The sequence below is a fragment of the Anopheles nili genome, chromosome 2 (assembly GCF_943737925.1).
Source record: "Anopheles nili chromosome 2, idAnoNiliSN_F5_01, whole genome shotgun sequence".
Classification (NCBI taxonomy): domain Eukaryota; kingdom Metazoa; phylum Arthropoda; class Insecta; order Diptera; family Culicidae; genus Anopheles; species Anopheles nili.
In genome coordinates this window covers 65,589,340-65,604,568 of record NC_071291.1, presented here as the reverse complement: position 1 = coordinate 65,604,568, position 15,229 = coordinate 65,589,340, and the positions used below count along the sequence as shown (strand labels likewise).

The following is a 15,229-nucleotide window of genomic DNA, read 5'->3' as shown; positions in this document are numbered from 1 at the left end:
CCAAGGGCTCCCTATAGTAGACGAACGTGTAGGAAACCCGTAAATCGACCGTCGCACATTGGACAGCTCCTTTCATTTACATTGTATAAACACAGCTCTCGCCTTATATGCGGGAATAGATGCGATGCGGGAAGGCGGACCTCCCTGCACCACTCCAAGTCAATCTTTCCACGCTTTGGATTCGTCCAAATCCATTCGTTTTATGCTTCCCTGATCCTCGCACCGCCCCCGTTCCCTCCTTCTCTCCTACCCTCCACGCCCTGAAGCCGCCTTGTACCGCTCCCATTCTTCGGTCGTGGTTTCTTGCCCCTTTTCCTTCCAGATGTTGTTGTTTTTTTTTTCGGCCTCTTCTCTCCAACAGTTTTACATCACATTAACTTCCTCGACGTGTGTGGTCCCGCCGGACGGTGCCGTCCTGCGCCGAGCGAGGCAATATAAATACATGCCCACACGCATGTCTTGAATCGCCCGACACGACCTTATCTAACGCACGTTCATAAAACGTGCTTAAGGACGAGCTCGGCGGCCGGGACCGGCACGGGAAAACAATCATATATTTTCGTGCAAATTTATTCAAACTGCGCGATCACGTATCCTGCGTGCTGGAGAGGCATCCTTTAGCGCAAATGCCAAGCGAAGCGATTTCGGCGCTGGCCGAGATAAAGGCAGCAGCATCCCTTCAGCGTCCCGTGACGGAACGATTTATTCCGCTCCATTTTGTGCCGTCGCGGGTCGGCTGGGAATCTGATTCGGCAAATATGAATATTTTACGGGGAGCTTAATAAAAATGAAACGATTTTTAACATTCGATAATTTTAGCTATATATATATGTGATGAGACTCAATTTTTATTGTTATTTAATCAACAATCACGAACAAATGTGGTGTGTCGTATAATTTGTCAATTAAAATGTCTATGTTGATGTTCAAATGAATGTTTATCATTTCCATCCATTTAGTGAAAATGTTTATCAAAAAATGATAATAAACCAATCAATCATCCATTAATATTATCAGCAGCAATTATTTTAAATGCGTAGTCAAAACAATGCGATGGTTTTAGCACTGATTCCTTGAAACGAATGCGTAATTGTAATTTAAATTTCGATGAGTATAATTTCCGTTAATAAATAAAAATAGTCAATTAAAAGGCTGTGGATATCTGGCCGTTTGCTTTGCGTGCATTTCAGCATAATAGCTTGAAAGCCTCCAGCGGCCGTCGCCGCCGCCATCGCTGCCACCTCGACAATCTCAGCCTAATTTCTTGCCTATTACCCCACCATTTTCTTGTGCCTTCGCTTCGCCCAGCCGTGAAACATTGCTTGCGAATGATTGATGATAGACAAATTAATTGCGGCTCTTTGCTCGGCGATGGCTTCAGCAGCGCAAATTAATTGATATAAATAACAATCATCCGGAGCTCCCTCGTCCTCGTCCACCTGGCCATGGTTTTCAATCCTTTAATATCGCCGGTTTTTCTTCTGCATTTATTTTTCTTACCTACGCGCGGATACACACGGATTCTAGTAGGCTCCCCGGTGGAGCCTTTTTTGCTGTGATCTGCATGGTGCCGCTGCGGGAGCCCATCCACGCCGCGTGTCCTTCAACAGTTTTTCTGCTCCGACATCCTTGTGGATGTCTTCTGCAGTAGATGGTGGAGTTTTAGCGTAAGGATAATTAAGTTCCACATAGTTTTTTGTCAACATTTTAACCATATTTCACTTGCTTGTTTACTTTTCTTTGTTACATACAACGGATGCTCTTTTTGTGTCTAGGAACAGATGAAGATCGTTCATGAGATGAAAACATTAATAATTCTATGCCTTGCGATGTTGAAACGCCTATCTTGCTACCGACTGTATTTTCGCATCGCCAAAAAAAACCTCCCATGCCGTTTGGCACTGGTGTGGCGCTTCGGCATGATCATTTTGTTTGTTTTGCCCGTCCTTTTCTAGCAATTTGTGAGATTTCGGTCCCCCCAACCCGTTCGGGTGCTTTGGTTTTTTTTTCTGTTCGGTCACCCCGGTGCAGTTTCGTCCGTGCACTCAAGCTTTGCTCCCGATTCGATCCCTTCTCTTTCCCGCTCTGTTATCTCGTTTCGTTTTCTTGTTCACTTGCGCTGTCGGAACGTTTTCGGTTTTATTTTTGTGTATTTTTTTTTCTCTTTTATTTGTATTATATATGTGTATTTATATTTTTCCTCCCGCGTTTTCTCCCGTTTCTCGCCGCGCCGCGTAATTTTCTTCATCTTCGCCAAGGTGAGACGTGGCGCGATTGGGGTAGGAAAAGCTTCAACCTGGCACGCTGCCGCCGTACCACGCCGCGTTCCACGGCCGGGTTCCGCAGGCAGGAGGTTTGTGTATGTGTGTGTGTGCCTCGACCGTACAAACACGCGGTCGGCGAATTTCCTTTGATCTTTGCCGAGAAAGTGAGTGAGCTGTGCCAGCAACAGCAGCAGCAGCAGCACCCGAGCGGCCAGTAGTAGCTGCCCTAGCTGCCGACGTTGCCGCCTGGCTGCCGGTTTTATAGGATGATACGGAGTTGCTAAGCGTTGCGCCAAGATTGGATGAAGTTTTCAGACGCCGCCCGGTCCAAATAACCGTTTCGAAACTGTCGAACGGTTGGACGCACGTCCCAGGAGGACGGAATGGGCGGCTTCAACAACGGCTGTGTTTATTTTCGCCTCCACTGGCAACCTCGTGGTCGGTCAGGTCGCCACGCAACATCATCAGTTTTTTTTTAAATGTTTTCGACTGTGCGTGCCTTTGACATCTTCTCGCTCGATGATGGTGCGTTTCACATTTGAAAGCAATAATACGTGATGTAATTAACACACAAAAGCCAAGTTTTGATTCTTCTAAAAGCTACGATTCTATCATCTTTTTCGTTATCATATTGCTGATGTAGCAAATGATATGATGAAATATTTTATTCTGTGTTTCCTTGCCATTGTTTAAGATTATTTTATAACTGTTATATAATTTATGTTTTCTTTAAGTTTTCTGTGCGCAAAAAAACATACAATACGCAGAAATCATAGTTGGCTTGGATCTTTTTGAAATGATTTGAATATTTTTTTTTCAAAGGAATTGTTTAGTTCCTTTTTCAACATGGGAAAAGAATCGTGAACGGTTGAAACTGATAAAAAAATCTCTTAATCGAAACCCTAATGAAATATGACCATTTAGGTTATGGTGCGGTCAATTTTCTGTCACCTAATGGTGGCCCATAAATCAATATTCGATTTTACTGAGTAAAAAAATCCGTGTGGTCGAGAATTCCAAGGAAACTGAACGGTTTTTTCCCTGTTGCATCCCACGGCAGTAGGTCAATGGAAAAGGTGTGAAAAAAAGGAATGGAGGTATCGTTTTGTTACGATAAATGAAATTAATTGAGTCCGAATAAATGAAAAGATATTTTTTCCAGAAGAAACGTTATTGCCATTGTCTTCAAAAATTTAAACATGCTTCGATCATGGCGAAATATTATATAACTAAAATCAAACATAAAGTGTTGCATAGTTGGGAGCTAGACCAAATCCCAACGGAAACCAATTCAAACTCGTGAAAGGCACGACGGAACGAACGGGACAAACGATCAGTCCGGTGAAAATAATTAAGTTGTTACTGCACCATTACCGGTGGGCAATCGAATAAAATGTAATAATTACGACCCTCTGGAGCGAAGGGCTACCCGACAGAGAGAAAAAAGAGGCACACCCCGCCCGAATCCAATGCCAACCGTGGCGGATCGGGGCAAGCTTAACGAAAGAGAAATAAAACCTCGACGAAGATGAAGCAAAAAAAAAACTGACGCAGAAACAAATTGTGAAAACCCGAAGGAGCGCCCTTTGCCGTCGTCGTTCCCTTTGATTCTCCGCCCGGGGGAGATGTAAGTTGTGGACCGTGTCCAATCGGAATTATGGCATGCGAGAGCCATCGGTCCGCTTGGTTCCGCCGGGCCGTCAAAAAACTGTCCTCCCAAATGGACGGATAGTTCGGAATCTCGGCCAGCTTGAAGGGCCGCACCCGGAATGGTTCGAATTTCGGTGGAAAAAAAAAGTCTTCATTTACTGGAACTCGATGGGGATAAGGCTACAGGGCGATGATCATTTCATCGCGGTTACGATCATGGCTCAGAAGGCGGCTCTATTCTTTTTTGAGAACTTAATTTATCGCGGTGGAAACGCAGATGAAAGGGATAAATTAGTAGTGATTGTGGTCTGCACGCTAGGTTAAGTACGTTTTGCGGTAGATTAGCGTCAATTTTTATGATCATCTGCCGATGAAGTAATACGTCTGAATCAATAAAAAAAAATTTCAACTTTTTTTACGGCTTTGGAAATCTTTTATTCAAATAAATTATTTTTTCAATTTTATATTATTTCATAAATGCTATGCTTTCACTGACATTAGAAATAAGATCGAAATAAGTACGGGCTTATGTAAAATATGCATAACGCATTGCAGTGGTGATCTGCAATTTTTCATTCCAATGTAAAACCACACGATTTATGCCAGGTCATAAATAATTGCGCAGAGCACCTCCAAAGCGTAGCCGGATACTGTATACATATTTTTTATTATGTTCTCACGAAAAAGCATTAAAAATAACGATTAATGGTGCGCCAACGGGAACGGGAATGAAGACGGCGTTCCATCTGGAATGGCATTGGGCCATTGGAAATTTGCGCACGTCATTAAACGGCGGCACTATCCGAGGCGCAGAGTGCATGTGCATGTGCAACCGAAATGCGCCTGGCGACAATCGGGGAGTCGATCAATGAAATATTTGCCGGTAAAAAAAAACAATGCTCCTACAGGAAGGGTGTGGCTGGCTTAAGGAACCCGTGCGTGGAAGTGGTGTAAAGGGGTACGTGCTGAGGATGCACAGGAACACGCGACCAGCACGCATCCCTTCTCGATCGGATACACGCTAAACAATCGCACGTTTGCGCTTCCGTTTGCCAGTGCTTACGCACGGAAGCAATTACAGTGCGTAACCGTTTGAAGCCTACGTGGCGGCAGTGGTCGTGCTTAGGATGGAGTTATAATTGAAAATTATAATAAGCTTTTTTATGGTGTTTAGTTTTTCATATTAAATAGATTACTGTAAATATTTTCATAATAGTTTAATATGAAATGATTTGGGAGCAATGCTTATGTTTTTTTTTAAATAACATATACTAGCATATAAATAACATCACAATATTTAAAATTATGCTTTTAATTATTGAGCATTCATTAAAATTGTGTGGAAAAATTTAAAGTGGGTATTTTCTGCTACAATTTCAAGCTAACCTCAAAATTCATTTAAAAATGCAAAATTTAAACTCGAATTTGAAAAAAAAAATGGCCGTTTCAACAACTGTTACTAAGTACAGATTAAAACATAAAAATTGGGCAAAACGATTAAAAAAATCATAGCAAAAAAAAACTTCTCTACTTATTATGCTAACCGAATGTGCGCATGGTGGTTGCATGTGCTTGTGCCCCGCCTGGCCCGCCGTGTGTGTGTGTGCGTGTGTGTCCGTACGTTCATCATCATCGATCAATGACAGTGATCTTGGCGGAAGCATGCGGGTGGTCCCATAACGTAGCCACTCTCTTTCCTTCGTCGGTGTGTTCCTTCTCGCTCACGACGCTTTTTCCCTCCCGCCGGGCGGTGGCCACCGGTCTCTTCGCACTCTCGTCCACCGTTCTCTTTCTCGCCCTTTTCTTTGTTTTTTTTTCATCGCTCCCTCAATTTCCTCATGCATCTTAATCTCGTCGCTCCCTTCCAGCGCGGCGGCTTCAACCCCCCGCTTGCATCGCTTTCCACCGCACGGTGCCGCACCGAAGAGAGCACCCCGCTGATGAGATCGCACACGACGTGTCTTGGATTATGGAAAGGGGAAACACGATCACGGAGGGGTGAGGATCGAGAAACGCGATCGCGTCACAACTACAACTGTAAGCGGATGCTGGGCATGGTTGTGTATGTTACATTCACTCTATCTGTCATTATTATATTTTTTGTTGCTGAGATAGATTTATCCGATGGATCGCTGAAGCTGGCTTCAATTCCACTGTGAGAAAGCCGTCTGCATTAAAGCAAATAAACTATTTACTTTTTTTTATTGCAAATGATACTTAAACGAAGCTTGAATGTCTCACCCACTAAGAATAGTTATATATTTCTCTCATAAAACTTGAGCGAATATTCGATCAAGAGATGCTCAATCTGATGTTGATCGTCAAGCACTATAATATAGACGTCATTTGATCAGCAGGGAATTGTGAGATGTGTACTATGGGATTGTGCAAATAAAATTTATTGATTTTTTATAGACAATGTAATAACGTTGATTTTAAAACACATTAAAAATTAATTTTTACTATAGCATGTGGTTGAAATGAGATGATAAATAGTCAAATATTTCTCTTTAAAAGCAGTATTTATTTTTAAGTTTTCTATGAACAATTTACGACTTTAATAGAAAAAGCAACTGAAACTTAAAGTATACTAATAGACTAATAATTTTTCGTAGATGCTGGATAAATTTTGGCCTACCGATGGAACGCGTCGAACCTGCTGGATCGCGCTGCTCAAGGCACGTGCTCTATCCCGCTCGTGAGTTTGATCGTCATCTCGCTCCAGCCGCCTCGATCGCAGCGCCACGCCGCGCTTACTCACACCAGCTCAAAGGATCGCGTACGCACACCACACGGGTCGGAGAGGGCCGGGTTAATGTTATGCTCTCGCGTGGTTTCCAACGAACAGGTCGGTGCGTTTATTTCTTCTCTCTTCCATTTCATTCGATCCGTCCGTCAAGGGTGCGAGACGGTAGGTAAGATGGCCGACTTTTATTTGATCGAAAACAATCGCGCAGTGCGGATGCAAACTTCGGCGCTCCGGTGCTGAGACAGTGGAGTGCCTTCTCGTACGATCGCCCTGCACAGCATCAAACGGTCTCTGTGTCCTTCCGGGAAGCGAGCCCAGGTTCGTGCAGGAAAGTGAAAAGCTAGCGTAGCTCGTGTTGCCGCGCTCTTGACACCAAGTGCGTGATCGCGTGAGCTCGAAAAAGTGGTCGCTGCAAAACAAAACACAAAGTTACGACCGTGAGCGGGAGATTTGTGTTTTTTTTTTTGACAGCACCCCGTCAAAAGGCGGGTCATCGCGCGCGCGTGTTGTTTTGCAAGCAAGAAGCTGCCCGTGGTGTCAGCTAGTGTCAGCGAAGTGCGGTATCTTTGGTATGCGTTTGGCCGCTCTTATCGGTTGTGTCGTGCACGATAACGCACGGAACGTCCTTAAAACGTCACCCGGTGTTAGGAAAATTGTGCGTCGGTGTGAAACGGAGTGCCTTTCGCCCGCAGGCGTCGGTAGATGAAACGAAAACACCGATCTTCACCGTCAGACAGCGAGTGAAAGGGAGGATCGTGTTGGTGCGCGGTTCCCCGTAATCAACTGTCGGCAGCTGTCAAAGCGGCGTTGCAAAAGATAAACAAATCCCGCGTGCGAATCAAGTGCACGTCACACAACGTTGTAGTGGCCGGGAGAAGTTCGTTTGTTTGCCGGCGGAATTCTTTGTCGCACGAGAAAACGCGTGTTAACGGGAACTGCACTCTGAACCAACCGGAGGTGGATGTAAATAATCGTCCCATCAGGCGTTCAAGCAGCATCCAGCGAAAGGTGTAACAAACCACACACAGCAGCTTGATTGCTCAATCGCTCGCTCCTGATCAGCGAATTAAGCACGCTTGAACCGAATAGAAGATCCGGCCTGGAAAGTGTCACAGAAAAAGGCCATACGTACGGTACGCGCACACGTGTGAACCTCTCGGAAGGTATACTTGCGTGAGGGCAGCCTCCGGCGAGTCCGTGTCCTTCCGATCGCTTATGTTTATATGCTCCACAGGTTCACTCTCCCGTGGGAGCAAAAGAGCAACGAAAAGTAAGACATAAATAACATAACTACCGGAGCGAGCGTCGTGAAAGGGCGCGCGCGTGTGCGAGAGCGAGAGCGAGCTATCAACTTCGACCTTACGGCAGACGACGGAAAAGCAATCAGCGAAAGGGAAGGCATAGGGAAGAAATAAGTTCGAAGCGAACAGAGGGACCAAAATGTCGAACACAACAAGCCGCTAGCCGCAGGAAAAGGGCGAAGATCGTCGAGCAACGGACGGGCGGGTGGGTGCGCGCGCGCGCGTTCGCAGCATACACCCCCTTTGAAGAAGGGTAAAATCGTAGAAGAGAACCCCGCACAGAACGCAACGGAGCCGGGGTTGGGTTGGTTGGGCGAAGGTGGATGGAAAGCGAGACTAAGCGAGAAGCGAAGCGGAGGCTCAAAAAAAGAAAGGAGGAACAAAAACTCACAAGCGAAAGCGGAAGAGCAGCAAACCGACGGATCTTCGTTCGAAGAAAACAAAGTCAAAACGTGGGTCCCGCGCTGGAAAACGCCAACCCTGCCGGAAAGGGACGTGAGCGCGTAGCGGGAAAATTCCCCCCCCCCCCCCAAAGGGTGCGAACGAGCGAGCGAGAGCTGGGCGAGCGTAAAGTGAACATTTTTGGGCTTGTCACGGCGTGGTGCGAGTGTGTGAGTGGTTGCTTTTTTTGGTGTTAGTCGTCCGCGGCGCGTCCAGACTCCCGAACATACGCACCCGCCAGAAAGGGCTCGTCATCGGCATCGGTCGATCGACGGAGGATCGAGGAAAAATCGCTCCATTTTCCGGAAGCACACCCACACGCCGTGTGAAGGTGGCAGCTGTTTGCGGGCGTTGTTTGTGCGAGTGTATTGTGTGTGTGTGTGTGTGCGCGCGTGTACGGGTGAGGCGCGAAAGGGCTTTGTTTCGGGTGGGGTGGCAAGTGTTCGAAAAGGAAAATACACCCTCGTCCCCACAAGTGCACCCGCGAGTGTGATGATCGGTCAACATCCGGTGGTTGCGTTGAGTTGGCCTTGAAAGTAGTCGCGCTTAGCAACGACCACAAGTCCTTAGCAACGCGCTCGGGCTGGCCATCTGGAATTTTGACCACGGATGGAAAATGAGCCCCCAGGTCGCATCCCGTTGCCGCGTGGTGTTCTTCGCTTTCGGTTCGATGATCCGCGCATCCTCGATCGTGCTGTGAAATAAGGGCCTCGTGGTTCCGGAAGTGCGCGAAAGTGCGCTTCGTGCTGGTGAAAATCGTGAAACGCGCAGTGGTGCTGCGAGTGTAAAGCGTTGTTGAATCAAAAGCACCAAGCGTCGAAAGCAAAAAGAAAAAAGTGAACGAAATTCCTCCCCGAGGAACATAGAATCCCGGCTTGCGTGCGTAAAACGATAGTGCGACGGAGGCAAAGTGCCACTTGCGTCTGGAAACAAAATGGTGGTACCAACGATGGATAGCCTGCCGCGGGTTCCGGACACCCACGGGGACACCGTGGATGAGAAGGTGTTCTCCGACCTCTACATCCGGACCAGCTGGTTCGATGCGTCGATAGCACTCGACCAAATAGAAAAGGTACGTGGATCTTAAATTCGGGGGGTTTTTTTTTCGAACATCAACTAGTGGTAGAGGGTTGTCATTTTCCGATAGATTATGATCTAGTTGGCTTAGTTGATTACGTTTCCTAAAATTATGTTGACATTTTCGAGAGTGCAGCTGCAAATGTGCATCTCGTTTCTGTACCTATTTCTGTCGTGTTTTTTAATCCAGCATCACCGCATAAAGGGAGAGCGCTGGGTGAGGCCATGTAAGGACATGTACGCTAAAAAAAAAGAAAAAGGAAACAGGACAGCTCGAGTGGACAGCACTGTCCCTCTCGAACGACATTATTCCATTAACCATTACAACTCAATCTACTACGAACGAACGAGCGGCAACCAAAGGGACGCATGGGATGGACCACCAAAGGGGTGGAATGTAGAAGGGCTTGGGTGAGCCTTGGCGGGAGAGGAAACGCACCCAAACACATGCAGAAGGCTGCAGCATAGGAGGTCCCAGTCCCAACAGCGGAGCCATATTACCCAGCGTCGAATATGGTCTTTCGGTCGTGTTCAGGGCTGGGCTTTTCCTCTCTCTCCTAGCTGCCTTCTCTCTCTCTCTCTCTTTCTCCCTCTCTGCCCCTTCCCTTAGCCCCTGCGATTGATTTGCCGTTGTCGGCCCTCTAGCGTTCGGTTGTCGAAATTCGGTCGCAGCCGTTGTGTGGTACGCGGTGAAACAGAGAGAAGGAGAGAGAGAGAGAAAAAAAACAGACAGCAAAACCGAACGACACAACGGTCTGGCGGTCCCAACCGACACCCGCCGCGGGTCAGGCTTTACGGACATGGGATGAAGGGAAAATAAGACATTAAAAGAAATAATCTATCCCAGCTTCTCTCTCCTGCCCTTCGCACCGCCCCGTGGTGCGATCACACACATATGGCGTGTGTGTGTGTGTATGTCTGAATTCCCTACGGAGAGAAGGGCCTCAGTAGGGTCTTTTTTAGGGTTCAATCTCGGGGACCGAGATTGAGCTTCGACTTCTTAGGCCGTCTGGACCTCTGAAATTCGATGAGATCGATCCGAGGATAGAAGGACAGTATGGTGATTTCCTCCCCAAGTTCTAGCCCTTTGGAGGCCGGCTCCGGAAGACCGTATCTCAGGATTAGACAATTTATGACCTCCAAAAACTCCTCCAAAAAGGAGCGCAACCCAACCGAACGATCCAGCTTTTGTTGGAGTCTATCACGAGCTCCAACTATGTCACGGCACTATTGCCTAGGCGCTGGAATTCCGGACCCTGACATACGCACGCAACTCGTTGTCGTCTATACGTGCGTGGATTTGAATCAGACGCTAAACGCTTGACAATCCGTGAATGAACATCGCAATTGAATGAAACGTACGCCACACCCCCCCAAACGTACGCCCACCACTCCGTAATAGGTTCCTTGACTGTTTGGCTTGTCTCTCGGGCACGCTTTTGCTCCGGCGACTGATAAGCCTGATCGCGGGACACCACAACAAAAGCGCACTGAATTTACAAACAATTCCGATCGCGCTTCCCGACGCACGGAATACGTGCCTAGAGTTGCCGATGACTGCAAAGTCACAGCCTGAGCCGCCCCCCCTTTGGGGACTGACGATCGTCGATCATCGGTGCTAGACAAAACCGCAAAACCCGGTGCCCTTTTGGTGTGGGACGTGTGAAACGTGCCGCCAGCCATCGATCCAGATCCATTGGGTGTTTTACGGGCGGGTCTTTCTTGTGCAAAGGCCTGTGTGGCGGCAAGATGCCCTCGTTATAAATCATTGCCCATTGGCGGCTGGGTGAGCAGAACAACCGTTCTGGTAGATTGCGGGTGATCTACAAAACGATCTTCAGCCATCAAGAGTGGTAACGAGAGTTACTCGCGTTGCTGGAGCTATCAGAGTGATCCATTCTCGTTGGTTTCACGCCGGTTGATTGAACGCAGACGACGCTGTTAATCAATGTCATATTGGGCCCGAAAAAGTCAAGAGTTCAGAATCAACCTCTCAATTGCGAGGTCTCGAGTTGTTCTAGCCGAGGTACGTGTCCATTGAACTAGCCCGTGATCGGCTGCAAGCCCCGGAACACCTCGTTCATGTTACATTTCTCAAACCCAAGTCTCGTTATTTTTTTGGTGCGTCAAAAGTAAAACGCGATCAGTCGGGACATGATACCATAACGAGACTCTCTAGGCGTTCGCTGGTGAAGTGACACCAGTTTTGCATTAGGGAACGATTTTTTTTCCCAACTTCTCGCACCATGCCAGTGATTTGTGTCTCGATCCTGCGTGTGTTTTTCTTTTCCCCTTGCTTGGGGTGGAGTTGGGTTTTTTCTTCTTCGTTCAACCCCCATTTGGAGTGGCCGCGTCGTGTGCCAAGCGAGACCCCGTCGATGTCGCGTTAAATGTGCCTTTAAAGCTAGACGAAAGTGTCCCTATTAGCTTCAAAAGGGGATTATTAATCGTTTTTCGTATGCGCAGTGTCAGCTGGGGGCGATGTCGCGGTCCTAACAAAAAGTATTTCACAGCTCCGTCTAGTTCGTTTCGAAATCGAAAGCTACGATTCGCTAACTTTAGTGGGTAGCACAGAAAAATAATTAAAAAAAATCCCAACATAATAAGTTCATCCTTTTTTTAGCATTTGTTTAATTCCCCTTATATGCCGTGAGTTTCCTCAAAAGCTCCCATGACTCATGCCATTGGATCGTGCCTGTACGGAACTGTATCGTTCCTAACCTTTAAACCCTTCTTTTCGTGGTTCTGCTTTAGGTTCGATAACTCCGGCAACCAGTTTCAAACCGGTGGAGGTCAAAGATGGAGGTCAGTTACTAATGAACTTGTTTCGGTAGGCTTTGGATTGCTCGTTCGAGCGATGGAGCTTTAAAAGAATTAGAAGTGTCTTTTACCAGTTTGCTTTATTTGTTTCCTATTGAATTGTTACGATACCTTTAAAGGTATAAGAAATAATTGGAGTCTTGTAATTGTATAACAGAGAGAACCAACTAAATTTATTTAAGAGCTCTCTGCTCTAAGCGAGGATGTCTTTTTTCCGACATAATTTTGAAATTGCATGGACCTTAAACGATGCTTCGAACTGCATCGATACTGCTTCATAAGCAATTCTTTCTGAATGAAAGTACGGTCACATGCAAATGGCCGCTGATCGTAAATATCCTGCCAGTAAAACATGCCACTCACGGGCAACGATCACTTTTAATCTTTGAGGAATGCTTTGTTTTGTTGTATGTCTCTCGCTTAAATGCTTTGTAAGAAGAAATAAAGAAGCAAATCACAAGCCGTTGTATTCTGTATGGGATTTGCAGAAATAAACACCGGGAAGTAGGATATTTATGTTTACTTTACCCAACCGCTGGTGATGTTTTGATTTCCTTGCCGACTACCATCTTCTCGGGGCGGCTTCCATTCGGTGGCATTTTGCGCAACGGGTTGACTTTTCTGTTGACTAATTATTTAAAATGTTTAGTGCGGTCGAAAACGATCGCTGGCCGGGAAAATCGAGCCAAAGGGTGCTACTGTTTAAAAGGAGGGCACAATTTGTGTGTGTCTCCTCTTGGTGGGCAATTTTCCTTTCGCTGTTTGTTTATTTGCCTTCATTTTGAGAGTATAATTTAATGTTGCATCTTGCGCGGGAATGACAGAAAGAGCGCAAGCAATAAACGCTCTGTCTCTCTCTTCGACTGATCTTGTCTGATAAAAGATTCGGAGCAGATTGCGAAATGCAAAAAAAAGGCTGCGAAAAGACGGCCAACAAAAAAACGCACAAAAATCTGCCACTCGGTAGCTGCAGCAGCCAAAGTTAAATGAGCGAAATAATTAATCGCCGGCTTTGTGCTCGCAAAATTTAACCTCAAGTGCAGCGGAAACGTGGCAGCGAGCCAAAATACGGCGGGGCAAGAGACCAAAAACCCAAGAGCAAAAAAAAAGTGAAGTTGGCAACAAGAAATCAAAAAAAGGAGCGCTCAACGCGCGTGCCAGCAGCCTGCAACGGTGCATTGTAACTCCTTCACCACTTCGTCGGCAGCTGTGGGGGATTTGATTCGCGTTGTAAAGATTTTACGATCCCCCGTGTGAGCTGAGATGGGGGAAAAAAGCGGGGTTTGGTGAAAACAGTTGGACAAATTTCTGGCAATTACGCTTTCTAGACGTCTTCTAGTGTTCTCGCTTGGGTGAAGGCACACGACCACACAAACTGCATGCCGCCTGTCTCTCCTGCAAGTGGCTGTGTGTGGCGCCTCGTCTGTGGTACCCAATCGTACCCGAAGAGAAAGTATTTTCGCCGTTCGTAGCTAATTTGAAACCCACTCTGGGTGGCGATCGAGCAGAGAAGGCACCCTTTGGGGGTAAGGTCGGCGAACTCTCCTAGCCGTGGTGGACCGGAAGATGCACTCCCTTTGCCATTTCAAAACCGTGTCCGTAGAATAGGCCTTCCTCCCTGGGGCGATAGATGAGCTTTAAAAATTGCTAATGCACGCGATGCAGTGGGATGGCCGTTAAAATGCATATTTACTGTGCAATTATTTTCCACCCTCAATACCCTTTTTTCGCAATAGCGGACTCGATCAAGCGTATTTTGATCAAGAAAGGTCTTCGTAATCAAGGGAAAAAAATGCGAGAGAAATGGCAATATCATCTTGCAGCATTCCTAGAGTATGGGGATAGTGTCTTGTGGGGATGTTTTTAATTAAAGAAGAAAAAAACGCATCTCTCAATGCAACTCTTTGGCGGCGCGCACATTAGGTTGCGATGTTTATGAATATTGGTTCCAGTAAAGGCAGCGCGCATATTTCGTCTATCAAATGTGTCTATCCAAGTAGGCTAGCGACAATAATGTTCGTTGCTCAATTGCCCATTCCTGTCGTCGGGATATGCGTATCATTCTACTTAATGTGCTAAACCTTAGCCACGGTGCATAATGCACCCCCCCAGCACACACTTGATTAATGTAATGTGTCTTGTGTTTTAGGATCGTAGGCTCGTGGGATGCCACGGCTCGAAGAAATTCCATTTCCATACATAATTTGCTTCGTTTAATGTACCTTGGAATTGCGCGTAAATCATGCCAAGGCGTCGGTGCTTGGCGAGTGATGAAGTCCGAAGTTCTCTCGCTTTATGACGCGCGTATCCGGCGCGATTATTTGCACGCGCCCGGGCAAGCAGAAGCTGCCTGTGGGCATTCGGAAGGTGCAACCACATCAAAAGGAACGGTTTATTTTTATCACCGTGTTTTGGGTACAAAAAGAACAAAAAAAGGCCAATGTCGGCTTTTGACAGCTGTTGAAGAGCAGCTTTTGACCGGGCGAAACGCGTTTGGGGATGAAAAGTGATGACGTTTGCGGTTGTTGTTGGTGTTGGACGATTGGCCACATTCATTCGACTCTCTCTCTCTCTCACCCCGCGTAGGTCAGTGTCGTACGCCCCCGGGATGTCGGCTCCGAAGCGGGACAGGGTGAATGAGAAAAAAAAGAAGGATCGCCGCTTGGGTGGGTAATCAAGAGAAATGGTGATGACGGTTTCGCGATTTCCCATTCACACACCGGGCGGTTTTTCTCGCTGGCTGGCGAACGAACGAAGGAACGAGACAGCACGGGAACGTGTCCTTAAAACGTGTGCATTGAACAAGGACGGCTTCTCGAAGCTGCCCTTTTTGGGTGCGCTTGTATGCGTGCGCCTTGCACCTTGAGACATTTGCATCTCGAGACCGCGTCACAATTGGCCGTGTCGCGTGGTTGAGGTGAGAGTTG

General features: G+C 46.9%; 1 protein-coding gene across 1 annotated transcript in view; it reads left to right on the top strand.

Annotated features, from left to right (window-relative positions):
• The first annotated feature begins 9,339 nt into the window (after window positions 1–9,339).
• The window catches only part of LOC128720112 (protein patched), a 35,449-nt gene continuing 29,559 nt past the window's right edge, over window positions 9,340–15,229 (top strand). Inside the window, exon 1 of the mRNA XM_053813758.1 lies at window positions 9,340–9,477. Coding sequence (XP_053669733.1) covers window positions 9,340–9,477 — 138 coding nt within the window. The remainder of the gene's footprint in view (window positions 9,478–15,229) is intronic.